At 42.1% G+C, this 25,962-nt stretch overlaps 2 protein-coding genes and 1 long non-coding RNA gene across 15 annotated transcripts in view; 1 reads left to right on the plus strand and 2 right to left on the minus strand.

Annotated features, from left to right (window-relative positions):
* SLC17A5 (solute carrier family 17 member 5) overlaps nt 1–25,962 on the plus strand; it is a 61,995-nt gene that overhangs the window by 17,860 nt on the left and 18,173 nt on the right. For 11 of the 12 annotated variants that reach the window (XR_010118450.1, XM_055256154.2, XM_055256145.2 and 8 more), the window contains 4 exons: nt 871–989; nt 14,195–14,353; nt 20,814–20,946; nt 25,746–25,893. Coding sequence is in view for 11 of the 12 variants with exons in the window: in XM_055256154.2 (XP_055112129.1) it covers nt 871–989; nt 14,195–14,353; nt 20,814–20,946; nt 25,746–25,893 (559 nt within the window). In the remaining variant the exon portion in view is untranslated. The remainder of the gene's footprint in view (nt 1–870; nt 990–14,194; nt 14,354–20,813; nt 20,947–25,745; nt 25,894–25,962) is intronic. The other variant, XM_055256184.2, reaches the window with a different exon arrangement.
* LOC134735426 (uncharacterized) overlaps nt 123–25,962 on the minus strand; it is a 76,393-nt gene continuing 50,553 nt past the window's right edge. Inside the window, exon 3 of one of the 2 annotated variants that reach the window (XR_010118529.1) lies at nt 123–598. This is a non-coding gene — a long non-coding RNA (uncharacterized lncRNA). Of the gene's footprint in view, nt 599–5,746; nt 5,876–25,962 lie in introns of those variants that run through there. The other variant, XR_010118530.1, reaches the window with a different exon arrangement.
* Nucleotides 17,725–18,031, minus strand: LOC129463731 (small ribosomal subunit protein eS27-like; the record flags this gene model as incomplete). Its single annotated transcript, XM_055244446.1, has 1 exon — nt 17,725–18,031. A coding segment is annotated over one exon (270 nt), but the record flags the coding sequence as incomplete, so codon positions are not given.

A 25,962-nucleotide genomic window follows, 5' to 3' on the forward strand; every position in this document is an offset into this window, starting at 1 on the left:
ATCACTATCTTGGGTATTTTGAAGTTCTTCTCAACCAAAGTAGGATGTTCTCACTTGGTAGTTTTAATGTTTTTTTTTTTCTTTTTACTTAGTCCCAAGGCATTTTATTTCTCAATTTCTTTGGCAGCATGATACACATTTTTAATAAATTAGATTTTCACATAGACATGTCATGCAAGAAATATATCTGCAATCAAAATTTAAAAATCAACTAACAAAAACAGATACCTTTGGAAATATGTAGATTGTGGAAATGTATCTTCAAAAAGGTTTGTCTGGTAGACCCTGATAGGCAAAGTCGTGTGGTTAAAAGTTGTTTTCTTCTGGCTGGGTGCAGTGGCTGACACCTGTAATCCCAGCACTTTGGGAGGCCGAGGCGGGTGGATCACGAGGTCACGAGTTCAAGACCAGCCTGGCCTACATGGTGGAACCCCATCTCTACTCAAAATACAAAAATTAGCCAGGCATGGTGGCACGTGCCTGTAGTCCCAGCTACTCAGGAGGCTGAGACAGTAGAGTTGCTTGAACCCGGCAGATGGAGGTTGCAGTGGGCCCAGATCACATCGCTGCACTCCAGCCTGTGCGACACAGCAAGACTCTATCTCAAAAAAAAAAAAAGAAAAAGAAAGTTGTTTTCTTCAAAATGTATAAGCAATAATACAGTTACAGCAATTATCCCATTAAATAATTGAGAGAAACTTGAAATTGAATCCAAACTGAAGTCAGTTTTACATTGAATTTATAGTTACATAATTTTTTCAAGACATGTAAAAATTGTTGTTGGTACATTCGAATTTTGTGTTTTTGTTTTGTTTTGTTTGTCACTTGGTACATTCTAATTATATCTAACTATTATTTTTCTATTTTAAGGTACTATTGGAATATTTTGGTTTCTTTTGTGGATCTGGTTAGTTAATGACACACCACAAAAACACAAGAGAATTTCCCATTATGAAAAGGAATACATTCTTTCATCATTAAGAAATCAGGTATGGACTTCGACACATTTTAAAAATAATATCAGAAACTGTTTTTCTTCAGAATTAAGATATCAATTTTTAAAAATAGATATTTCTATTGTGCATGCTCTAGACAAAGTAGAATAAGCAAATGAAATAAATATCCAAAGTATTGTCTGGCTGGGTGCAGTGGCTCACACTTGTAATCCCAGTACTTTGGGGAGGTCTAGGTGGGAGGATCATTTGAGGTCAGGAGACTAGCCTAGTCAACATAGTAAGACCCTTTCTCTACAAAACATTTAAAATATTTTAAAATTTTTTTAAATACACAAATATGAACAAAGTATCGTCTGAAGAATTTCAGTTCTTTCATTTCTTATAGAAAGTATAGTTTTATAAGCTATAAAAAATATTTTTAAGTCATTTTAAAACCTTTTAGTGTAGTGATTATCAAATGAGTCTTAAGTTTGTTTTTTCCACTTGATTAGTACAAAATAAAATGTGTTATTCATGAAAGGATTCTCATTCTGACCATTAGTTGTTAGAAAACCAACTAGTGTGTTTATACAGTTGTGCATCCCAAATCTGAAAATTCTAAATCCAAAATACTCTGAAATCCAAAAGTTTTTGAGAACCCACATGATGCTCAAAGGAAATGCTCATTGGAGCATTTTAGAGTTCAGATTTTTGGATTTTAAGATTTAGGATGCTTGGCCAGCCCTGATGGCTCACTCCTGTAATCCCAGCACTTTGGGAGGCTGAGGCAGGTGGATTGCCTGAGGTTAGAAGTTCGAGATCAGCCCGGCCAACATGACAAAACCCCGTCTCTACTAAAAAATACAAAAATTAGCTGGGCATGGTGGCACACACCTGTAGTCCCAGCTACTCGGGAGGCTGAGACAGGAGAATTCCTTGAACCCAGGAGGCAGAGGTTGCAGTGAGCTGAGATCGTGCCACTGCACTCCAGCCTGGGCAACAGAGCGAGACTCCATCTCAAAAAGAAAAACAAGATTTAGGATGCTTAACTGGGAAGGTATGTGATACAAATATTCTAAAATCCAGAATCCAAAACACTTCTGGTTCCAAGCATTTCAGACAAGGGATATTGGACCTGTATCTATATTTTAAATGAGTGTCATTAAAGAAAGAGAACAGCACATTTATTATGATATAATATTATAATATGATATACATCTGTTTGCTCTTCTAGAGTAGGTCTTTAGAAAAAAATTTATATCTTACTAAAACCAGATTTCAATCACTTAATCGAGCACAAAGGCAAATCAGAAATAAAAATCTATCATAATTCAATATGCTAAATTCTCAAACCATGGAAACAAAATGTTTGCCTTTTGAGTAGAATAAAAGAACATAAAAACATTAGGAAAGATTAAAATATACACAGTTTGTTTTCAGCATTCTTATTGGCTTCAAAGTCACTTTATTAGTTTAAGAACATAAAATACTTAAAACTTTTCCTATTAAATTATCATGATTGATATTTTATTTTATTTTATTTTATTTTATTTTTTAGAGAGAGAGTTTCGCTCTCTCACCCAGGCTGGAGTGTAGTGGCACGATCTCGGCTCACTGCAACCTTCATCTCCCTGGTTCAAGCAATTCTCCTGCCTCAGCCTCCTGAGTTGCTGGGATTACAGGTGCATGCCACCACTCCCAGCTAATTTTTTGTATTTTTAGTAGAGATGAGATTTCACCGTATTGGCCAGGCTGGTCTCAAACTCCTGGCCTCAAGCGATCCTCCCACCTTGGCCTCCCAAAGTGCTGGGATTATAGGCGTGAGCCACTGCGCCTGGCCCAAGATTGATATTTTAAATATCTATATACAGTATAGCCAGGCAGTAAAATTAAAAATTTAGTCTTGGCTGGGCATGGTGATTTACGCCTGTAATCCCAGCACTTTGGGAGGCTAAGGCAGGCAGATTTCTTGAGCCCTGGAGTTCAAGACCAGCCTGTACAACATAGCAAGACCCCATCTCTAAAACGAAGAAAAAATGTACTCTTTAACATTTCTTTTTAAGTTTTTTTATTTTGCTATAAATGTCTCTACAAGCAGCTGAACTTTAAGAATTATGACCTGTCTTGATCTTTGCCAAAGATTGGCAAAAACTTAGAAACAGAAGAAATCAGCACTGTAATAAAGTTTAACCAGGTGGAGAGCTCATATCCAAGGTTACTTGGGTCTGAGTCTTCCCAAAAAAAAAAAAAAAAAAAAAATTAATACAAATAAAAAAGAAAGTTTTAGCTGGGTGTGGTGGCACACACGTGCAGTTCCAGCTCCTCAGGAGGCTGAGGCAAGGGGACTGCTTGAGACCAGCAGGTCAAGGTTGCAGTGAACTATGATAAGCCATTGCACTCCAACCTGGGCAACAGAGCAAGACCATGTCTCAAAAAAAAAAAGTTAAGTTACTTTGAAAGTTTAGAGTCCTACATGATGTTAATTGAGTTACCTACTTTTTCCCCTTAAGGAACAGGTAAAAAAATTTAACACATTATAAACAGATGTTGCCATGTAAAACTTGATATGTTTTGTCATTTTCTCAACATTGATGGGTAACAGCTTGCTTTCTTCAATATTTCATTTTTATCATGATCTTCCAGAACTTATAAAACTTTTGAGTTTGTTTAAATTTTTTAAAAAGCTTTCCCTTGGCCAGGGGTGGTGGCTTGCATCTATAATCCCAACACTTAGGGAGGCCAAGATGGAAGGATTGCTTGAGCCCAGGAATTGAGACCAGCCTGGGCAACATGACGAGACCTCATCTCTACAAAAAATTTAAAAATTAGCCAAGCGTGATGTTACGCACCTGTAGTCCCAGCTACTCAACTTGCGAAGCAGGAGGAATGAGTGAGCCTGGGAAGTCCAGGGTATAGTAAGCTGTGTTTGTGCCACTGCACTCCAGCTTGGGAAACAGAGCAAGACCTTGTCTTAAAAAAAAAAAAAAAGCTTTCTCTACATTGATATGTGTCTTAATCTGTCCAAACTTAGGTTGTTTCTCCACACACTTCAGAAAAAAGAATATTCAGAGGCAAGAGAGTTAGGAGGAGAAGCCCAGATTGCATTCTTTTTTTTTTTTTTTTTTTTTTTTGAGTCTAGCTCAGTGCCCAGGCTGCAGTGCAGTGGTGCCATCACAGCTCAGTGCAGCCTCAACCCTACAGGTTCAAGCAGTGTTCCCACCTCAGCCTCTCGAGTAGCTAGGACTACAGGTGCACACCACCATGCCTAGCTAATTATTTTTTGTAGAGACGGAGTCTCCCTATGATGATCAAGCTGGTCTCAAACTGCTGGGCTTAAGGAGTCTTCCTGCCTTAGACTCCCAAAATGCTGGGATTACAGGCGTGAGTCACTGTGTACAACCAGACTGCATTCTTAAAGCACATGACGTTATAGTTGACAATGTCATCAAATGATGTGTTACATGAAGCTCCACCTTTAAATCTTGGACCCAAGAAATGTGCAGCATCTACTCATTCATTCTTTAAACTTTTTTTTTTGATACTTTACTATGACCTAGGTTCTTTGTCAGCTGAGGACTTAAAAATGAATAAGAGGAAAAAAAATAAAACATGGTTCCTGTGGGGCCTGAGGTCTCCAGAGGGAGACAGACATGGATGGACAGAATTTCAATATAATGTAGCCTGCGTAATGCAGTGCTATAAGGTACAGGACATCTTTGGAACAGAGAAGGTGGCAGTCCTCAGCCAGCCTGGGGCAGATAGGAAAAGCTTCCTTGTGTCAGTGCCTTTTGGCCAAAGCCCATCAGGAACACACTTATAGTTGAACAAGTTGGGTTTCTTGGTTCGTTGCAGTGAGGAAGAAAGCACACTATGAAGAACCATGGGGCATCTCAGTGCAGAGCTGAGAGGAACTTGTTACAGTTTAGACTTGCATTAGGTGACTTTGGGAAGGGTTTAAAGAATTAATATTTTGCTCTGGATTTGATAATTCTATGATGAATTTTTATCTAGAAGGTGGGGTAAAGCTGTGATTAGTAAGGGCACAGCAGTCACTCATATTAGCTAGGAGAGGAAGATGTTTCTCGTTTTTTAGTAGAGACGGGGTTTCTCCATGTTGGTCAGGCTGGTCTCAAACTCCCAACCTCAGGTGATCCGCCCGCCTTCATCTCCCAAAGTGCTTGTATTACAGGTGGGAGCCACCACACCCGGCCTGACTGCTTTTTTTCTTTCTCACTTTCCTGAGAGAAAGAGTGATATCTTCCAGAGAAAGAGTGACACCTTCTAGGAAGTGTGGCTGTTGGGTGTTGCTCTCGTGCATAAGGTAAAGGCAAAAAACAGCAGGAGGAGGAACAGGTGGAAGTCAGGTCACAGAGGGTCCTCTGTGCCTCCCTAAGGAGCTTAGCCTTTATCCTTTGGGCACTGGGATGCCATGAAGTATTTGTAAGCTCGAAGTGACAGAATCAGGTTTGCATTGTAGATAGCTTATGCTGGCAGTCATGTCGAAGGAGATCTGAGCTAGACAAGCAAGAGTTGCACTTAGAATGTTTTCTCAGTTATCCAACCAAGAAAAAGTCAGTACTTATAGGTAGAAATGTGATTTCATTCTTACAATAAGTGGATTTTACAATTATGATGGCATATATAGTTCTAATTCTGATTCAGAAATTTCTACAAGAAGAGAAATAGGCTGGGTACGGTGGCTCACACCTGTAATCCCAGCACTTTGGGAGGCGAAGGCAGGCGGATCATGAGGTCAGGAGTTCGAGACCAGCCTGGCCAATATGGCGAAACTCCATAATTAGCCAAGTGTGGTAGCGTGTACCTGTACTCCCAGCTACTTGAGAGGCTGAGGCAGAAGAATCACTTGAACCTGGGAGGTGGAGATTCCAGTGAGCCGAGATCGTACCACTGCACTCCAGCCTGGGCGACAGAGCAAGACTCTATCTCAAAAAAAAAAGAGAGAGAAATAAAAATCTTCATTGCACACTGCAGTTAAATTCAGAAGGACCATCTCATGACTAGTGAGTGCTTCAAGATCATCAGCTACTCCTCTATGTTGAAGATCTCCTTTTAATGAATTGTGGAAAGACATTACCACTTCACCCGTTGAAGTGTTCTTTCCTATATATCTGCTATTTTTGTTGTTCTTCTTCTTTCTTCCTACTTTTTTTTTTTTTTTTTTTTTGAGACAGAGTTTCGCTCTTGTTGCCCAGGCTGGAGTGCAATGGCGCAATCCCGGCTCACTGCAACCTCCACCTGCTGGGTTCTAGTGATTCTCCTGCCTCAGCCTCCCAAGTAGCTGGGATTACAGGCATGCACCACCACACCTGGCTAACTTTTTGTATTTTTAGTGGAGACAGGGTTTCTGCATGTTGGTCAGGCTGGTCTCGAACTCCCAACCTCAGGTGATCTACCGGCTTTGGCCTCCCAAAGTGCTGGGATTACAGGCATGAGCCACCACGCCCGGCTTCTTCTTCTTTTCTTAATTCCGAGGATATCATGGGGTTTTCTTGTTTGGTTGGTTCTGGGTTTGTTTTTTTGTTTTTGTTTTTGTGTTGTTTTGTTTTTGTTTTGTTTTTTGACACAAGGTCTGGTTCTATTGCCTAGGCTGGAGTGCAGTAGCATGATCTCGGCTCACTGTAGCCTCCCTCCACCTCCCGGGTTAAGCCATCCTCCCACCTCAGTCTACCAAGTAGTTGGAATGACAGGTGTGTACCACAAAGCCTGGCTAATTTTTGTATTTTTTGTAGAGACAGGGTTTTGCCATGTTGCCCAGGCTGGTCTTGAACTTGTGAGCTCAAGTGATCTGCCCACCTCAGCCTCCAAAGTGCTGGGATTACAGGCATGAGCCACCATGCCCAGCCTGGAGATAGCATGTTTTGTAACTGTTTTACTTCTCCTTTATGCCTTTTAGGAAGAGTATACAATTTGGCAGCATTGGAAGCAAATCAAATGGGGACCTTGGTTTGAATATTTAGTTGTCAAATTAAGACAGAAATTAAGAGCGTTTTTTACATGTAACTTTGCTAAATCAATTTGCTGTTACTTGCATTTGACAAGAAAATTTTTTTAAATGGCATATTAGAAGATATTCAAGTATTTGTTGAGTGATCTTACCCTCTATATTTCACACATTTCATGACAAATAATTTTTATAGTTTGTCCTTTTCTGTTTCAACTTATATGTAAAAAAAGTTGATTGAGCTATTATTAGAAATTCGATGATACATTCTGTACACAAGATTCAGGATCTCATTGATTTTTCCTTCACAAATTCCATTATCATTTAAATCTCCAAAGTATATTTGCTTTCAAAATGTTGGCTGAGCAAATGATCTGGGCAATTTTAAATTTTTTTGCCCATATGTATTTTCCTTTTTGGGGGGTGGGGGTGGGAAGGACAGAGTCTCCCTCTGTTCCCCGAGCTGAAGAGCAGTGGCACTATCTATAGCTCATTGCAACCTCTGCTTCACGGGTTCAAGCGATTCTCATGCCTCAGCCTCCCGAGTAGCTGGGATTACATGCACACACCACCATTCCCGGCTAATTGTTTATATTTTTTGTAGAGCCAGGGTTTCAATCTGTTGGCCAAGTTGGTCTCGAACTCCTGGCCTCAAGTGATCCACCTGCCTTGGCCTCCAAAGTGCTGGGATTAAAGGTGTGAGCCACCATGCCCAGCCACGCATATATATTTTCTTTTATCAGCAGTGGTATTTTAGAATAATGTAGCCCTCTAATGAGAACTTTCAGGACCAGGTGCAGTGACTTATGCCTGTAATCCCATCACTTTGGGAGGCCTAGGTGGAAGGATCACTTGAGCCCAGGGGTTAGAGACCTGCCTGGGCAACATAGGGAGACCCCATTTCTACAAAAAATTTAAAAATTACCCGGTGTGGTGGCACATGCCTGTAGTCTCAGCTACTCAGGAGGCTGAGGTGAGAGGATCACTGGAGCCCAGGTGGTTGAGGTTGCAGTAGCCATGATCGCGCCTCTGCACTCCAGCCTGCGCAACAGAGTGAAACCCTGCCTCAAAAAATGGCAGGCACCGTGGCTCACGCCTGTAATCCCAGCACTTTTGAGACAGGTGGATCGCCTGAGGTTAGGAGTTCTAGACCAGCCTGCCCAACGTGGTGAAACCCTGTCTCTACTAAAAATACAAAAATTAGCCGGGCATGATAGCAGGCGCCTATAATCCCAGCTGCTCAGGAGGCTGAGTGAGGAGAATTGCTCGAATCCGGGAGGCAGAGGCTGCAGTGAGTTGAGATCGCGCCACTGCACTCCAGCCTGGGCAACAGAGTGAGATTCCTTCTCAAAAAAAAAAAAATGCTTTCATAATTTTTAATTTTTTGCCAACAATTAGAAATTAGATATGATGAAGCCATTGAGAGTATGTGTTTACATTGCTTGATTGGCAAGATAGTAGTGTGTTAGAAACAATAGCAAGAGAATAATTTCTAGATCCAGAACATCAAAAAAAGCTGTTTTGTACCTTCTTAACCCCAACCTTGTGCTGTCCAGTATGGTAGCCACTAGCCCCACGTGGCTGTTATATTTTTAATTTAACTGATTTAATTAAAAATTTAGTTTTGGCCGGGCACGGTGGCTCACACCTGTAATCCCAGTACTTTGGGAGGCTGAGGCGGGCTGATCACTAGGTCAAGAGATCAAGACCATCCTGGCCAACATGGTGAAACCCCATCTCTACTAAAAATACAAAAATTAGCCAGGTGTAGTGGCACGCGCCTGTAGTCCCAGCTACTCAGGAAGCTGAGGCAAGAGAATCACTTGAACCTGGGAGGCGGAGGTTGCAGTGAGCCGAGATCATGACACTGCACTCCAGCCTGGTGACAGGGCCAGACTCCATCTCAAGAAAAAAAAAAAAAAATTAGTTCTGGCCAGGCGTGGTGGCTCACGCCTGTAATCCCAGCACTTTGGAAGGCCAAGGTGAGCAGATCACCTGAGATCAGGAGTTCAAGACCAGCCTGGTCAACTTAGTGAAACCCTGTCTCTACAAAAATACAAAAATTAGCCAGGCATGACAGTGAGTGCGTGTAATCCCAGCTACTCGGGAGGCTGAGGTGGGAGAATCACTCGAACCCAGGAGGCAGAGGTTGTAGTGAGCCGAGATCACTCCACTGAACTCCAGCCTGGGCAACAGAGCAAGACACCGTCTAAAAATAAAAAAATTTAGTTATTCAGGCACACATATGTCACACATATGACAAGGGTTTTGTTTCACTTCATTTTCTTTCATCAACCTGTTAGAAGGACAAGATTTAATAACCGCATGTAACTACTGGTTACCCTGTGGACAATGTGCATACAGAACATTTCCATCATCATGGAAAGTTCTGTTGGACAGCACTACCTTAAACTCTTGAAGGATTTTTTTATAAATGTCTGCTAGATACTCGGATAGTTTCTCCTAGTAACATTTGAAAATTCATCTTTAACTTGAAAGTTTTTATAAATGAAGACTTTCCCCCTGAAATATAACTTGTAATGTGGAAATACTGTAAGTTGATCTTACAATTCATATTGGGAGAACAGAAAACTGTTGTGTTGTACCTAGGTTACAAATGAACACTAAGCTGGAATACGTACATTTCACATTCTTCTTTCTAAGCCTCTAACCCTGTGGGCCTTGTATTTGTTTGATAAGCAGCTATTGAGAACCTGCCATGTGTAGGGCTTATGTGTTAGACATACAGCTCATCTTGGTTGACTGATTGTCCAAAAACATCAGATTATCAAAAACTCAATATTTATAGGTTGTAAAAACATACCACTGTGACTAAAATTAAATATTTCTTATTTCAGGTTATATTTCCAAGAGGTAGGATACATTCTTCAGAATATATTCAGTTTTCAGAGATCAAATATATTTACGCTTGTACCTTTCAGCATAAAAGAATGATTTCACTTCCTTTGTGGATTTCAAAGCCATATAAAAAGAGCTATGTTCCAAATTCCTGCAAACTCTAAAATCCTCTCTGCCCTGAGCTTTTCAATCAAGAAGGATAAGGGCAGACTTTTTAAAATCTAATCTCTACAGCAGTGGGTCCCAAACTTGCTGCGCATTGAAATCACCCAGGGATCTTCAAAAACTAGGGATACCTACCTCCCACCCTCCCACAACCTATTTAATTGGTCTGTGGTGTGACCTTGGTCTCGGTGTTTTTAAGGCTCCCCTGGGTGATTCTTATATGCAGCAAAGTTTGGGAACCCACTGCTCTATAGAATCACCAGTGAAGTCTTTTAAAACTTAGATTCCTTGGCCCTACACTCAGAGTTTTTTTGCTTTACTTGTTTTTATTTTGTTTATTCAATAGGCAGAGAGTAGAACACAGGCCCCTATAATTGTAAAGTATAGCTGGAGTTGAAAACCACTGCTGTAAAAGAATCAATGTTCTCTCTCCTTCTCTTTCCCTATATCTGTACATCTTTGATCATATTAAAAAATACAACCTGGCTCACGCTTGTAATCCCAGCACTTTGGGAGGCCGAGGCGGGCGGATCACGAGGTCAGGAGATCGAGACCACGGTGAAACCCTGTCTCTACTAAAAATACAAAAAAATTAGCCAGGCGTGGTGGCGGGCGCCTGTAGTCCCAGCTACTCGGAGAGGCTGAGGCAGGAGAATGGCGTGAACCCGGGAGGCGGAGCTTGCAGTGAGCCGAGATCGCGCCACTGCACTCCAGCCTGGGTGACAGAGTGAGACTCCGTCTCAAAAAAAAAAAAAAAAAAAAAAATACAACCAAACGCAGTGGCTCACTGGCTCACGCCTGTAATCCCAGCACTTTGGGAGGCCGAGGCTGGTGGATCACCTGAGGTCAGGAGTTTGCCACCAGCCTGGCCAACACGGTGAAACCTCGTCTCTACTAAAAATACAAAAATCAGCCGGGGTGGCAGCGGGCGCCTGTAATCCCAGCTACTTCGGAGGCTGAGGCAGGAGAATCACTTGAACCTCAGAGGCAGAGGTTGCAGCGAGCCAAGATCACGCGACTGCACTCCATCCTGGACAACAGAGCAAGACTCCATCTCATAAATAAATAATAATTTTAAAAAATTTGTATTTAAAAAACACAAGAGCATATCTACAAAGATGTCAAATAAAAAGTCCATATGAAAAAGGCCAGAAGAAGGTTGGGCAATACTGGTTCTTCCTCTTTTTAAAATAACAGCAACTGTGAACTCTGAAGGCAGAAACATAGATTGCTCTTGCTTTTGAGAAAAACAACAGTCTTAGTGTATAGGAAATACAAAAATCTGATGCCCTAAATCGGTGGTATCCAAGCTTTCTTGATCATGCAAGAATCAATAAACAGGTGGGAGGCTCACAATCTGAATGTATGTGTATATATATATATATATATTTTTTTTTTTTTTTTTTTTTTTCTTTTTAGACGGAGTGTTGCTCTGTCGCAAAGCTGGAGCACAGTGGTGTGATCTCAGCTCACTGCAACATCCGCCTCCTGAGTTCAAGCGATTCTCCTGCCTCAGCCTCCCGAGTAGCTGGGATACAGGTCGCGCCACCACATCCAGCTAATTTTTGTATTTTTAATAGAGACAGGGTTTCACCATGTTGGCCAGGATGGTCTTGATCTCTTGACCTCGTGATTCGCCTGCCTCGGCCTCCCAAAGTGCTGGGATTACTGGCGTAAGCCACCACGCCTGGCTGTATATTTATTCTTAAGTTATCTATATGTACTATGATACTTATGTATATCATAAAATATATACACAAATAGACTTTTTAAAGGATGGATAGATGAAATAAACAGAATATACATAAAATTTACATCTTAATAGAAAAAAACTTTTTTGCTATAACTTAAAAATTACAAATAATTTGTTGTTTTTTTTTTTTTGAGACGGAGTCTCGCTCTCTCGCCCAGGGCGGGAGTGCAGTAGCGTGATCTCAGCTCATTGCAACCTCCGCCTTCCGGGTTCAAGCAATTCTCATGCCTCAGACTCTTAACCAGCTGGAATTACTGCTGCGCACTACCACACCCGGCTAATTTTTGTATTTTTAGTAGAGACAGGGTTTCACCACGTTGCCCAGGTTGGTCTCGAACTGTTGGCCTCCAGTTATCTGCCCGCCTCGGCCTCCCAAAGTGCTAGAATTACAGGCATGAGCCGCCATGCCCAGCCATAATTTGTTAATATAATAATGTTTAAAGGGGGCAACGTGTTTGACTATGTTATAGTTAATGATCTGCCATTATTTTGCTTGGTGAAGTAGCTGACAAAGGACTCATCAAGAAAAGTGGCAGCTCGGCCGGGTATGATGGCTCACGCCTGTAATCCCAGCACTTTGGGAGGCTGAGGCGGGCAGATCATGAGGTCAGGAGATCGAGACCATCCTGGCTAACACGGTGAAACTCTGTCTCTACTAAAAATACAAAACATTTGCCGGACATGGTGGCACGTGCCTGTGGTTCCGGCTACTCAGGAGGCTGAGGCAGGAGAATCACTTGAACCTGGGAGACGGAAGTTGCAGTGAACCGAAATCACGCCACTGCAATCCAGCCTGAGCAACAGAGTGAGACTCCATCTCAAAAAAATAAATAAATAAAAATAAAAGATACTTAAAATAAATCACTTACGCTGGGGGCAGTGGCTCACACCTGTAATCCCAGAACTTTGGGAGGCTAAGGCAGGCAGATCACTTCAGGTCAGGAGTTCGAAACCAGCCTGGCCAACATGGTGAAACCCCACCTCTACTAAAATACAAAAATTAGCCAGATGTGGTGGTGCACACCTGTAATCCCAGCTACTTGGGGGGCTGAGGCCGGAGAATCACTTGAACCCGGGAGGCAGAGGTTGCAGTGAGCTGAGATCGCACCACTGCACTCCAGCCTGGGCAATAGAGCAAGACTCCATCTCAAAAAAAAATACATAGGCCAGGTGTGGTGGCTTACGCCTGTAATCCCAACACTTTGGGAGGCCAAGGCAGGCAGATCACCTGAGGTCAGGAGTTCAAGACCAGCCTGGCCAACATAGTGAAACCTTGTCTCTACTAAAAATACAAAAATTAGTCAGGTATGGTGGTACATGCCCATAGTCCCAGCTACTCGTGAGGCTGAGGCAGGAGAATCCAGCTTGAACTGGGGAGGCAGAAGTTGCAGTGAACCGAGATCATGCCACTGCACTCCAGCCTGGGTGGCAGAGCAAGACTCTCTTAAAATAAAATAAAATAGTACTTAAACTGCAATATGTTATAATACTCTGAGGGCAAACAAACAAGTGAGGATGCCATTATTAACCCCTCTGAAATGGGGGACTCATACAATTTGTAATCACCTGACATACTCCAGGGCCAACATATTTATTAAATATTAATAGAGTGTTTTTTTATTTTTAGAATAAAAATGAGTAAAAATAGAAATAAATAGAAATATGTCTTTCCTCACCCCAGCAGATCATCTTGCATACCCCATGGTGCTTTTACCCTGCTTTAAAGACCACTACTGCATATGGCTGCATACAGAAACCTTGTATTGCCTAATTCTTATGATCATTTCAATTGAATAAAGATTGGATAATTAAACATGAATTCTAACAGGACCTTCCAATCTCTTTCCTTTACCCTTATGTCAACCTCTAATTTGACTGTGAAACTATATTTTAGAAATAGAGAATTCAGGCCGGGCACAGTGGCTCACGCCTGTAATCCCAGCACTTTGAGTCGGATCACTTCTAGTCAGGAGTTCAAGACCAGCCTAACCAACATGGCGAAACCCCGTTTCTACTAAAAATGCAAAAATTAGCCAGGCATGGTGGTGTATGCCTATAATCCCAGCTACTTGGGAGGCTGAGGCAGGAGAATCGTTTGAACCCAGGAGGCAGAGGTTGCAGTGAGCCGAGATTGTGCCATTGCACTCCAGCCTGGGCAACAAGGGTGAAACTCCGTCTCAAAAAAGAAATAAATAAATAGATAAATCAATGCTGCAGGTGACTTCTGACATTCATAAAGAATGTTTAGGGTTGACATTATAGCTCTACAAATACGTTTTTACTTTTTCCTCTAATCTGAATCATGGACTTTCTAGTTAATATATTTTTTAAAAAATCAAACAGTTAAATATTTATCATGTATTTTGCTATTTAATATTTCAAAGGAGTTGATTTAAAACTTTGGAATTTACTAATTAAGGTGATATTCTGTATGAATTCTGGATAGAGTTTTAGCTGTACGGTACAGATCTAAGCATTAACATAGCCGTAGTTTATCCTAATTATTCCTGTTTTCTTCAGCTTTCTTCACAGAAGTCAGTGCCGTGGGTACCTATTTTAAAATCCCTGCCACTTTGGGCTATTGTAGTCGCACACTTTTCTTACAACTGGACTTTTTATACTTTATTGACGTTATTGCCTACTTATATGAAGGAGATCCTAAGGTTCAATGTTCAAGAGGTAAGAAAAAATAATCATCTGCTTCTTATATATATAGTATAAGACCATACACAGAATTTGTTCTCAACTGTTTAAAATTCAGTTATTTTGTATCTTCCATTTTACTCTGCTGTCCTAAATTTTAGAGATTCTTATGCATCAAAGGACTATCAAGAAAATGAAAAACAACCCACTGAATGGGAGAAAGCATTTATAAATCAAACATCTGATAAGGGTCTAGTATCCAGATATATTAAGCATTCTTACAATTCAATAATAAAAAGACAACTCAGTTTTTAAAATGGGCAAAGGACTTGAATACGAATACACATTTTCCCAAAGATACACAGATGGCCAATAAGCACATGTATGGATGCCCGACATCAGGCCGGGTGTAGTGGCTCACGCCTGTAATCCTACCACTTTGGGAGGTCAAGGCAGGTGGATCACTTGAGGCCAGGCATTAGAGACCAGACTGGGCAACATGGTGAAACCCTGTCTCTGTTAAAAATACAAAAAAGGCCAGGCGTGGTGGCTCATGCCTATAATCCCAGCACTTTGAGAGGCCGAGGCAGGCGGATCACCTGAGGTCAGGAGTTCGAGACCAGCCTGACCAACATGGAGAAACCCCATCTCTACTAAAAATACAAAATTAGCCAGGTGTGGTAGTGCATGCCTGTAATCCCAGCTACTCAGGAGGCTGAGGCAGGAGAATTGCTTGAACCCGGGAAGCGGAAGTTGTGGTGACCTGGGATCAAGCCATTGCACTCCAGCCTGGGCAACAAGAGCGAAAGTCCATCTCAAAAAATAATAATAATAATACAAAAATAATCCCAGCACTTTGGGAGGCTGAGGCAGAAGGACTGCTTGAGCCCAGGAGTTCGAGACCAGACTGGATAATACAGCAAAACCGTCTCTACTAAAAATACAAAAAAAAATTAACCGGGCATGGTGGCACACACCTGTAATCCCAGCTACTAGGGAGGCTGAGGCACGAGAATCTCTTGAACCCAGGAGGCAAAGGTTGCAGTGAGCTGAGATCATGCCCCTGCACTCCAGCCTGGGCAGCAGAACAAGACTGTGTCCCAGGAAAAAAAAAAAAAAAAATACTAATAAGGCTGACTGCACAACCGCACTGGCTGCATGGACTTACCTGCTTTAAAAACTATTAAAGTGAATCCTCAGTCACTCACATTCCAAAGTATACTATAAACATTGGCCTGGCTATGTGGACCAAACCTTAAAACTTCAGGCAGCTAAGCTGTGAAGAACTCCTCTGTCTACTTCTGAAAAAAACATCACTGTATAGAAATATATCCACAAATTGCACTGACAGAAGTTAAATTGAAATTAGGCTTTGACAATATCATGGGACGGATTCATTGTGAACAATCTTATTTTTCCCAAGTTCTCTGTTAACAGAGCCTGATTATAATCTACTACCACATTTCAACTATAAACTGGGGCTGATTTTTAAAAAAGAAAAAAATAAATAATATACTACTACAGTGATTAATTGCATTCAACTGTGCATTGAAAGATTAATTTGGTAATTATCATTTGGGGTAAAACTGAGATCCACAGGAAGATTAAAAATAGCAAATCCAGCCGGGCCTGGTGGTTCACACCTGTAATCCCAGCACTTTGGGAGGCCGAGATGGGCAGATCACTTGAGGTCAGGAGTTCGAGGCCAGCCTGGCCAACATGGTGAAACCCCATCTCTACTAAAAATATAAAAATTAGCCAGGCATGGTGGCAGGCACTTGTAGTCCTAGCTACTCGAGACGCTGAGGCAGGAGAATCGCTGGAACCCAGTAGGCAGAGGTTGCAGTGAGCTGAGGCCACGCCATTGCACTCCAGCCTGGGCAACAGAGCAAGACTCCATCTCAAAAAAAAAAAAAAAAAAGCAAATTATCAAAATCATATTAACAAAATCTCTTATTTTACTTATAAAGTATATTTAAAGATTACTACACTGATGTTTCTATTTGAGATTTTCCAGGAAGAACTATATATAGAAGAAATAAAATATCAATAGCTGGCCAGTAATTATTGTTGTGTACTTTATTTTATTTATTTATTTTTTTGAGATGGAGTCTCGCTCTATCGCCCAGGCTGGAGTGCAGTGGCACGATCTCGGCTCACTGCAAGCTCCACCTCTTGGGTTCACACCATTCTCCTGCCTCAGCCTCCCGAGTAGCTGGGACTACAGGCGCCCACCACCACGCCGGGCTAATTTTTTGTTGTTGTGTACTTTAAAACAAGGATCTTTTATCTTGCATTTTCATAGACAAAAAGGTTTATCTTAATTAAAATTAAAAGAAATGTGAATATAGGACCTTCTTTCAGTCTGTAAAATAAAAAGAAATGTGAATAGAGTTTGAAAATAATTCTATAATTATATAGCCCATTTTTTAATGGATTTTTTTCTTGAAAATCAATGTATTACATTCATGAAATGGCCTAGGTGTTTTTGTTTTTGTTTTTTTTAAATAGTAGAGATGGGGTTTCCCATTGTTGTCCAGGTTGGTTTCATACTCCTGAGCTCAAATGATCCTCCTGCCTCAGCCTCCCAAAGTGTTGGGATTACAGGCATGAACCACCCTGCCTGGCCATCAAATGGCCTTTGTTCAAAATAAAGTTTGCTTTGAGAAGCATGGTGCAGGCATGCCTCCTTTTATTCCACTTTGCTTTATTATACTCTGCGAATACTGTATTTTTTATGAATTGAAGATTTGTGCTAACCCTGCATGGAGCAAATCTGTTAGCACCATTTTTCCAACAGCATGTGCTCACTTCAGGGCTCTTGATCCTTGATGTTAGTGTTGTAATTGTTTGGGGACACCATAATCCTTCCCCATAGAAGATGGCAAACTTAATAAATGTTGAGTGTCTTCTGACAGCTCTGCCAACCAGCCATTGCCCCATCTCTTTCCTTCTCCTTGAGCTTCCCTATTCCCTGAGACACAACAATATTGAAATTAGGCTGGTTAATAACCCTACAGTGGCCGGGCGCAGTGGCTCACGCACCTAGCACTTTGGGAAGCCGAGGCAGGCGGATTGCCTTCACTCAAGAGTTCGAGACCAGCCCGAGCAACACGGTGAAATCCCATCTCTACTAAAATACAAAAGAAGTTAGCCAGGCGTGGCAGCTCGTGCCTGTAATCCCAGCACCTCGGGAGACTGAGGCAGGAGAATTCCTTGAACCCGGGAGGCAGAAGTTGCAGTGAGCCAAGATCACAGCACTGCACTCCAGCCTGGGTGACAGAGCAAGACTCCGTCTGTACAGAAAAACAAAATAAATAACCCTACAATGGCCTGCAAGTATTCAAGTGAAAGCAAGAGTCACATATCTCTCATTTTTTTAAATCTTTTATCTAAAATGTGTTTATTGAGATGGTTTTCCACTCATCTTGATTCAGAGTGCTCTTAGGGCTGCTTCCTGCTGAAGGAACATCCTTCCATAAGCCTTGCTTTTTCTTCTGTAGGCTGGCAGAGGACAATGGAGCACCCAACGCACAAAACTACTCTTTGTGCATAAGTAAAGACCATGGTGATTTTATAGCATCCTGGGCACTTCACATCCATGAAATAGGAATTGGTGCTCTGCACCAGGCATTTCTTCTTGTGTTTCCTCTTCTCCTCTTCTGGAGAGGGATGGAGGAGATTTTTTGCAAGAGGTGTGTTCTCGTGGGTAGGTCGTCACCACCAGAAACTCATTTTATTTTATTTTATTTTATTTTATTTTATTTTATTTTATTTTAAGACTGAGTCTTGCTCTGTCACCCAGGCTAGAGTTCAGTGGTACGACCTCAGCTCACTGCAACCTCCACCTCCTGGGTTCAAGCGATTCTCCTCTGTCAGCCTCCCAAGTACCTGGGATTTCGGGTGTGTGCCACCACACCTGGCTAAATTTTTTATTTTTATAGAAACACGGTTTTACCATGTTGGCCAGGCTGGTCTCAAACTCCTGACCCCAAGTGATCCCTTTGCCTTGGCCTCCCAAAGGGCTGGGATTATAGACGTGAGCCAACACGCCTGCAAAAAAATTGGAATCAATTTTTTTAAATAAATGAATACAAGGGATCATATCCTTGAAGAGAAAACTTAACAACTGTGGAAGATGCCTGTGGAATGTATAAATGCTGAAGACTTTAGTGTATTTAGGTTGTTGCCCAGGCTGGAGCACAGTGGCGCAATCTTGGCTCACTGCAACCTCCGCCTCTCGGGTTCAAGCGATTCTCCTGCCTCGATCTCCCGAGTAGCTGGGATTACAGGCATCCACCACCACACCTAATTTTTGTATTATTAGTAGAGATGAGGTTTCACCATGTTCACCAAGCTGGTCTCAAACTCCTGACCTCAGGTGATCCACCTGCCTTGGCCTCCCAAAGTGCTGGGATTACAGGCATGAGCCACCGTGCCTAGCCGGCAGTTTTTAACATTGCAACTTGAAGTGGAAAAATTACTAACTGTGAAGAATTATCAACCTTATCCCACCAGGAAACAAAATCAAGATCAGAAAATTCACTTCTCTGATTTACTACAGCTTATTCTTTTTTATTCTCCTACTAATATTTTGAAACCATTTATTCTTACACAGGATTTTGCCACAGATAATGATAGATGTGATCCCACTGTGCAGAAGTCTAAATGGAGTGAAGTGTTTTTTTTTTCTTGTTTTTTGTTTTTTTTCTTTCTGAGACAGAGTCTTGCTCTGTCACCCACGCTGGACTGCACCAGAGCAATCTTGGCTCACTGCAACCTCCACCTCCCAGGTTCAAGCGATTCTTCTGCCTCAGCCTCCCAAATAGCTGGGATTACAGTCATGTATCACGATGCCCAGCTAATTTTTTGTATTTTTAGTAGATACAGGGTCTCGCCATGTTGGCCAGGCTGGTCTTGAGCCCCGTCCTCAAGTGATTCTCCCTCCGCAGCCTCCCAAAGTGCTGGGATTACAGGCATGAGCCACTGTGCCCAGCCAAGCTTTTTTTTTTTTTTTAAAGGAAGTAGAATAGGCAATGCTTGGTGATTGGACGTGAAATATGAGGGAAAAGAAACCATCAAGAAAGACTCTCAGAGGCCAGGCGTGGTGGCTCATCCCTGTAATCCCAGCACTTTGGGAGGCTGAGGCAGCCAGATCACTTGAAGTCAGGAGTTCGAGATCAGCCTGGCCAACATGGCGAAACTCTGTCCCTACTAAAAATACAAATTAGCCGGGCGTGGTGACACATGCCTGCAATCCCAGCTACTCAGGAGGCTGAGGCAGGAGAATTGCTTGAACCTGGAAGGTGGAGGTTGCAATGAGCCGAGATCACGCCACTGCACTCCAGCCTAGGCAACAGAGCAAGACTCTGTCTCAAAAGAAAAAAAAAAAAACGACTCTCCAGTTCTGTTAAAAATAAATGTGTGTGTGTGTGTGTGTGTGTGTAGTAAATGAACATGTAATGCACTTTTGAGTTATGGTTTTACTGGGCACCGATCTTTTAAATGCAAAATATGGCCTAGGTTCTTTAATAGATAAATTGTAAGAAAAAAAGGAATAGAAGGGAACTTACAGATTTAAAGAGACATAAAAGGCAAATCAAAAAAATTTTAATGGCCAAGACTAAACTGAAGTGTCTAGGGATGTACATTTGGGTGATGTAACTACAAATAAAAGTGAGTACATGATTACTATACACCAAAACGAGGTTAACGTTTATTTAAGGGGGGAGGAAGGGGGCTGTGATAGGACTAGGACCATGAAGGGTCTTCTGGCGAGGCTGGGGGGAAAGTTCTATTTCTTGACCTAGATGGTCATTAGAAAGACTCAGGAGGCCAGGCGCAGTGGCTCATGCCTGTAATCCCAGTACTTTGGGAGGCCAAGGCAGGTGGATCACAAAGTCAGGAGTTCAAGACCAGCCTGGCCAAGATGGTGAAACTCCGTCTCTAATAAAAATACAAAAATTAGCCAGGTGTGGTGGCAGGCGCCTGTAACCCCAGCTACTCAGGAGGCTGAGGCAGGAGAATCACTTGAACCCAGGAGGCAGTGGTTGCAGTGAGCCGTGATCGCACCCCTGTACTCCAGCCTGAGCGACAGAGTAAGACTCCGTCTCAAAAAAAAAAAAAAAAAATTTTTTAAATAAATAAGTGAGAATAGAAGATGAAAATGTTCAGTAGGGAGAATCCATAGGCTAACAGGAAGGCTTATCTTCTCCCACAACCCAAATCCCAGAGAAACAGTCAAAATTACCCGAAGCAGACAGGACTAGGGCAAGCCTTATTTCCCTCTGAGACAGACTCTTAGGGACTGCCTTGGACTGAACCCCATAATCCTTCTGAAAGCCAGACTTACTTACTGTAATTATATTAAAAAATTAACAACATATTGCTATGCATTTCCTTTGCTTTCGAGTGGTGGTCATTGGCTGTGATGAACGTGTACGTTTTGTTTTTTTCTCTCACTGTAATTAATCCTGTATCTTCTTATTCCTTCCAGAATGGGTTTTTGTCTTCATTGCCTTATTTAGGCTCTTGGTTATGTATGATCCTGTCTGGTCAAGCTGCTGACAATTTAAGGGCAAAATGGAATTTTTCAACTTTATGTGTTCGCAGAATTTTTAGCCTTATAGGTAAGTGAAGCAAATCAGGTTTTGTTTTGGTTTACAGTTATTGACCATGTTTACAGTTATTGGAGATAGGAAAACAAAGTGTGTTTCCCAGTTTTACACACAGTTAACACAATACTCAACACAGAACACTTCACTCTGATCACCAAAATGTTTATGGGGATTTCTGCCTACACATAACCAGTTCTGCAGCGGACACCAGCTAGGTATCCTGTAATTCAGTTCTGACACTGTCCAGCTGGCGGTAGCATCAGATCCTATAGGTTGAGGGCTCAGTTCCACAAGACCGCCCCCCTACTTCGGATACCAATCACAAGTCCCAGCTTGTGACCTCTGCTTCTGACTGACCGGCTATAAATCAGGGTTCCCATGACTCTCTTGTCAGGTTCAGTTAGTCTGCTAGAGCATCTCAGAGAACTCAGAGAAACACTTTATTTTATGTTTACCCACCTATTATAAAGGGTATTGCAAAGGATATAGATGAACAGCCAGATGGAAAAGCTGCATAGGGCAACATATGTGGGACCGAGTAGGGAGTTTTCATGCTGTCTCCTGGAACACCACCCTCCAAGAACCCCGACCTCAAAAGTTCTTCCAAACCCTGTCCCTTTGAGTTTGTATGGAGACTTCGTTAAATGGGCATGATTGATTAAATCATTGGCCATTGGTGACTGGCTCAACCTTCAGCCCCTCTCCCCTCTCTGGAGTTTGGGGGTGGTGCCAAAAGTCCCAGACCTCTAATCCAGCCACCATCCTGAAGCTGTATGGGGACCCCCAGCCACCAGTTGTCTCATTAGCATACAAAAGACACTGTTACCACTCCAGAAATTCCAAAAGTTTTAGGAGCTGTGTGCCAAAAAACCAGGGGCAGAGACCAAATATATATTTCTTTTTTAAAACCATTTTTTAATAGAAATGGGGTCTTGCTGTGTTGCCCAGTCTGGTCTTGAATTCCTGGCCTCAAGTGATCTTCCTGCCTCAGCATCCCAAAATGTTGGGATTACAGACATGAGCCACCACACTGGGATATTTGTTTTCTTTTCTTTTTTTTTTTTTCTTGAGACAGGGGCTCACTCTTAGCCCAGGCTCAAGTGTGGTGGCATGATCTTGACTCACTGCAGCCTCAACCTCCTCAGCCTCAGGTGATCCTCCCACCTCAGCCTCCTGAGTAGCTAGGACTACAGGCACACACCACCATACCCAGCTAATTTTTTAATTTTTACTAAAGACGGGGTTTCACCACGTTGTCCAGGCTGGTCTTTAACTCCTGAACTCAAGCCATCTGCCCGCCTTGGCCTCCCAAAGTGCTGGGACTACATGAGTGAGCCACCAAACCCAGCCCCAGCCATTTTGTTTAATTTTTTTCTTTAATGGGACAAGGCCTCGCTTTATTGCCCACATTGGCCTTGAACTCCTGGCCTTAAGCAATCCTGCTGCTTCAGCCTCCCAAAGTGCTAGGATTACAGGTGTGAGCCACCACACCCAGCCCCCAGCCATATTTTTTAAAATCACAATATCACAACAGTTCAAGACAAAATAAAAATGATAATATTAGTCATTTATTTTGTTCACATAACAAAACACTATGATGCATTTAAGTGCATTTCTTTACAATATTTTTCTTTTTGAATCATACATTTTGAGGATTAGGATTTGTAATATTCACTGTGTGCGGTGGCTTATGCCTGTAATCCTAGCACTTTGGGAGGCTAAGGCGAGCAGATCACAAGGTCAGGAGTTCGAGACCAGCCTGACCAACATGGCGAAACCCTGTCTACTAAAAATACAAAAATCAGCTGGGCGTGGTGGCAAGTGCCTGTAATCCCAGCTACTTGGGAGGCTGAAGCAGGATAATTGCTTGAACCCAGGAGGCAGAGGTTGCAGTGAGCTGAGATTGCACCACTGCACTCCAGCCTGGGCAACAGAGTGAGATCCTGTCTCAAAAAAAAAAAGATTTATAAAAGATTTATCTCCACCATGGCTTATAATTATTTTTAAAATGGCTTGCTGCGCCAAACATCACCCCTCACAATTTTATATATCACTGTGCTTTCAGCTCAGACTTTGCAATGAAGATTTTTATATCAACTTTAGACAAGATGTAATCAAAGTATTTTTAAGCCTCCATCCCTTTTCTAAGTGAATGCATTTTAAGTTTCAATCCAAAAATATTTACTAGCATTATTATATCAGATAAGGAGCTATAAATCAAAGAACTCAAAGAAACCATAAATAATCATGTGTTTCAGACTCTGCTTTCAAAAAAGTAATTTTTTTTTTTTTTTGAGACAGGGTCTTGCTCCATTGGCCAGGATGGACAACCATGGTTCACTGCAGCCTCAACCTCCTAGACTCAAGCAATTCTCCCACCTGAGTCTCCTGAGCAGCTGGGACTACAGGTCACGCCACAGCACCCGGCTAATTATTTTTGATTTTTTGTAGAGACATGATTTTACCATGTTGCTCAGGTTAGTCACAAATTCCTGGGCTCAAGCGATCCTCCCACCTCAGCCTTTCAAAGTGCTGGAATTACAGGCGTGAGCCACTGTGCCCGGCCTAGAAAGGTAACTTTTAAAACTATCTAATCAGTTGGGCATGATGGTATGTATCTGTAGTCCCAGCTACTCCAGAGGCTAAGGTGAGAAAATCTTTGAGCCTAGTTGTTGAGGCTGCAGAGAGCTATGATCACAACACTGCACTCCAACCTAGGCAGCAGAGCAATACCCTGTCTCTAAAAATAGTTAGAAGAGAAGTACATAAAAATAAAACTATCTAAGACAATCATTTAACTTTTTAAAGGTCTCCAGTAGAGACCCTGGAAGTCTCAGTGGCTATACTTGAGTAATTACATTATGGAAAGACCCTGGCTGGGCTCGGTGGCTCTTGCCTGTAATCCCAGCACTTTGGGAGGCAGAGGTGGAGGCGGGCAGATACTTGAGGTCAGGAGCTCGAAACCAGGCTGGCCAACATAGGGAAATCCCATCTCTAATACAAAAATTAGCTTGGCATGGTGGTGTGTGGCTGTCCCAGCTATTCGGGAGGCTGAAGCAGGAGAATTGCTTGAACCTGGGAGGCGGAGGTTGCAGTGAGCCAAGATTACACCACTGCACTCCAGTCTGGGCAAAAAGTGTGGAAAAAAAAAAATTAGCCAGGCATGGTGGCACATGCCTGTAATCCCAGCTACTCAGGAGGCTGAGGCACAAGACTTGCTTACACCTGGGAGCCAGAGGTTGCAGTGAGCTCAGATTGTGCCACTGCACTGCAGCCTAGGTAACAGAATGAGACCCTATTTCAAAATACATAAATAAAAGTAATGAAATTAAATTAAATCAGACATGGTGGTGTGCACCTGTAGTCCCAGCTACTCAGGAAGCCAAGGGAGAGGATCAAGTGAGCAGAGGATCACTTGAGCCTGGGAAGTCAAGGCTGCAATAAGCCATGATTATTGCACTCCACCTTGACAACAGTGAGACCCTGTCTCAAAAAAACAAGAAAATAAATAAATAAGTAAATAAATGTAATTGAAATTTTTTTTAAAGTTCCTCAGTTGCAGTATATACAAATACAGCATTTCTATCATCACAGAGAGCTATTGGATATCACCGCTGTAGACATAGAAAAACTGACAGCCCACTCATTAAGTCCCTTCTCATATTTTACGCTTAACTGCCTGTAATGACCAATGTGTATTCTTATCAGTTGTTAATACTAGGGAGGATTCCTGCAGATTATGTGGGGCAGAAAAAAAAAAAAAACCAAGGCTAGGCGTGGTGGCTCACACCTGTAATCCCAGCACTTTGGGAGGCAAGGTAGGTGGATCACTTGAGGTCAGGAGTTCAAGAACAGCCTGGCCAACATGGCAAAACCCCATCTCTACTAAAAATACAAAAATTAGCTGAGTGTGGTGGCCCAGGCCTGTAATTCCAGCTAGTCAGGAGGCTGAGGCAGGAGAATCACTTGAACCTGGGAGGCGGAGGTGGCAGTGAGCCCAGATCGCGCCACTGCACTCCAGCCTGGGTGACAGAGCGAGACTCCAGCTCAAAAAAAAAGAGAGACAGAGAGAGAGAATGAAGACAGAGATTTTTAAAAATCTTTTTAAGAGACAAGGTCTCCCTCTGACAACCCAGGCTGGAGTGCAGTGGTGCCATCATAGCTCACTGTAACCTTGAACTTCTGGGCTCAAGCAATCCTCCCGCCTCAGCCTCCTGAGCAGCCAGGACTACAGGTGTGCACTACCATGCCTGGCGAATTTTGTTTTTAATATTTCATAGAGACAGGGTCTTGCTGTGTTGCCCAGTCTGGCCTCAAACTCCTGGCCTCAAGTGATTCTCCCGCCTCAGCCACCTAAAGTGCTGGTATTACAGGTGTGAGCTGCCACATCCGGGCAAGATGGAGTATTATTCTAACCTCATCCAACAGAGTTTATTATTCAGTTTATCTCCTTTGGTTATATGTATTTTAAATCACATTCTGTGTCAGCTATTGCTTCTCTCTAGAAACATATTTTTAAGTTGTTCTTGTCTTTTTCTTCTCTAACACCATGGAATTTTAGCTGAGTTTTGGCCACATGTAGATTTAATAACATTGCATAATGAGATTTTCCTTTTATACTGTATTGGTTGTATTATGCCTATGTTTTCCAGCAGTTTTGTCTTTTTTTTCATGAAATTTGTTAGTCTTCCAGGCAATATAGTGTTTCTACAGTAGGTGGCAGCAATTTCAAATTTCAGATTTATACCATATTAAGCTAGAGCAAATATTAATGCTGGGTTTTTTTCCCTTTTATAACTTTTTAACTCCAGGAATGATTGGACCTGCAGTATTCCTGGTAGCTGCTGGCTTCATTGGTTGTGATTATTCTTTGGCCGTTGCTTTCCTAACTATATCAACAACACTGGGAGGCTTTTGCTCTTCTGGATTTAGCATCAACCATCTGGATATTGCTCCTTCGTGAGTACCAATATAAAGATTTGCTGTGATTGACTTTAAATTATATTTTTAAAAATCCTGATAAAAAGC

This window comes from Symphalangus syndactylus, chromosome 2 (genome assembly GCF_028878055.3).
Source record: "Symphalangus syndactylus isolate Jambi chromosome 2, NHGRI_mSymSyn1-v2.1_pri, whole genome shotgun sequence".
Taxonomy (NCBI): domain Eukaryota; kingdom Metazoa; phylum Chordata; class Mammalia; order Primates; family Hylobatidae; genus Symphalangus; species Symphalangus syndactylus.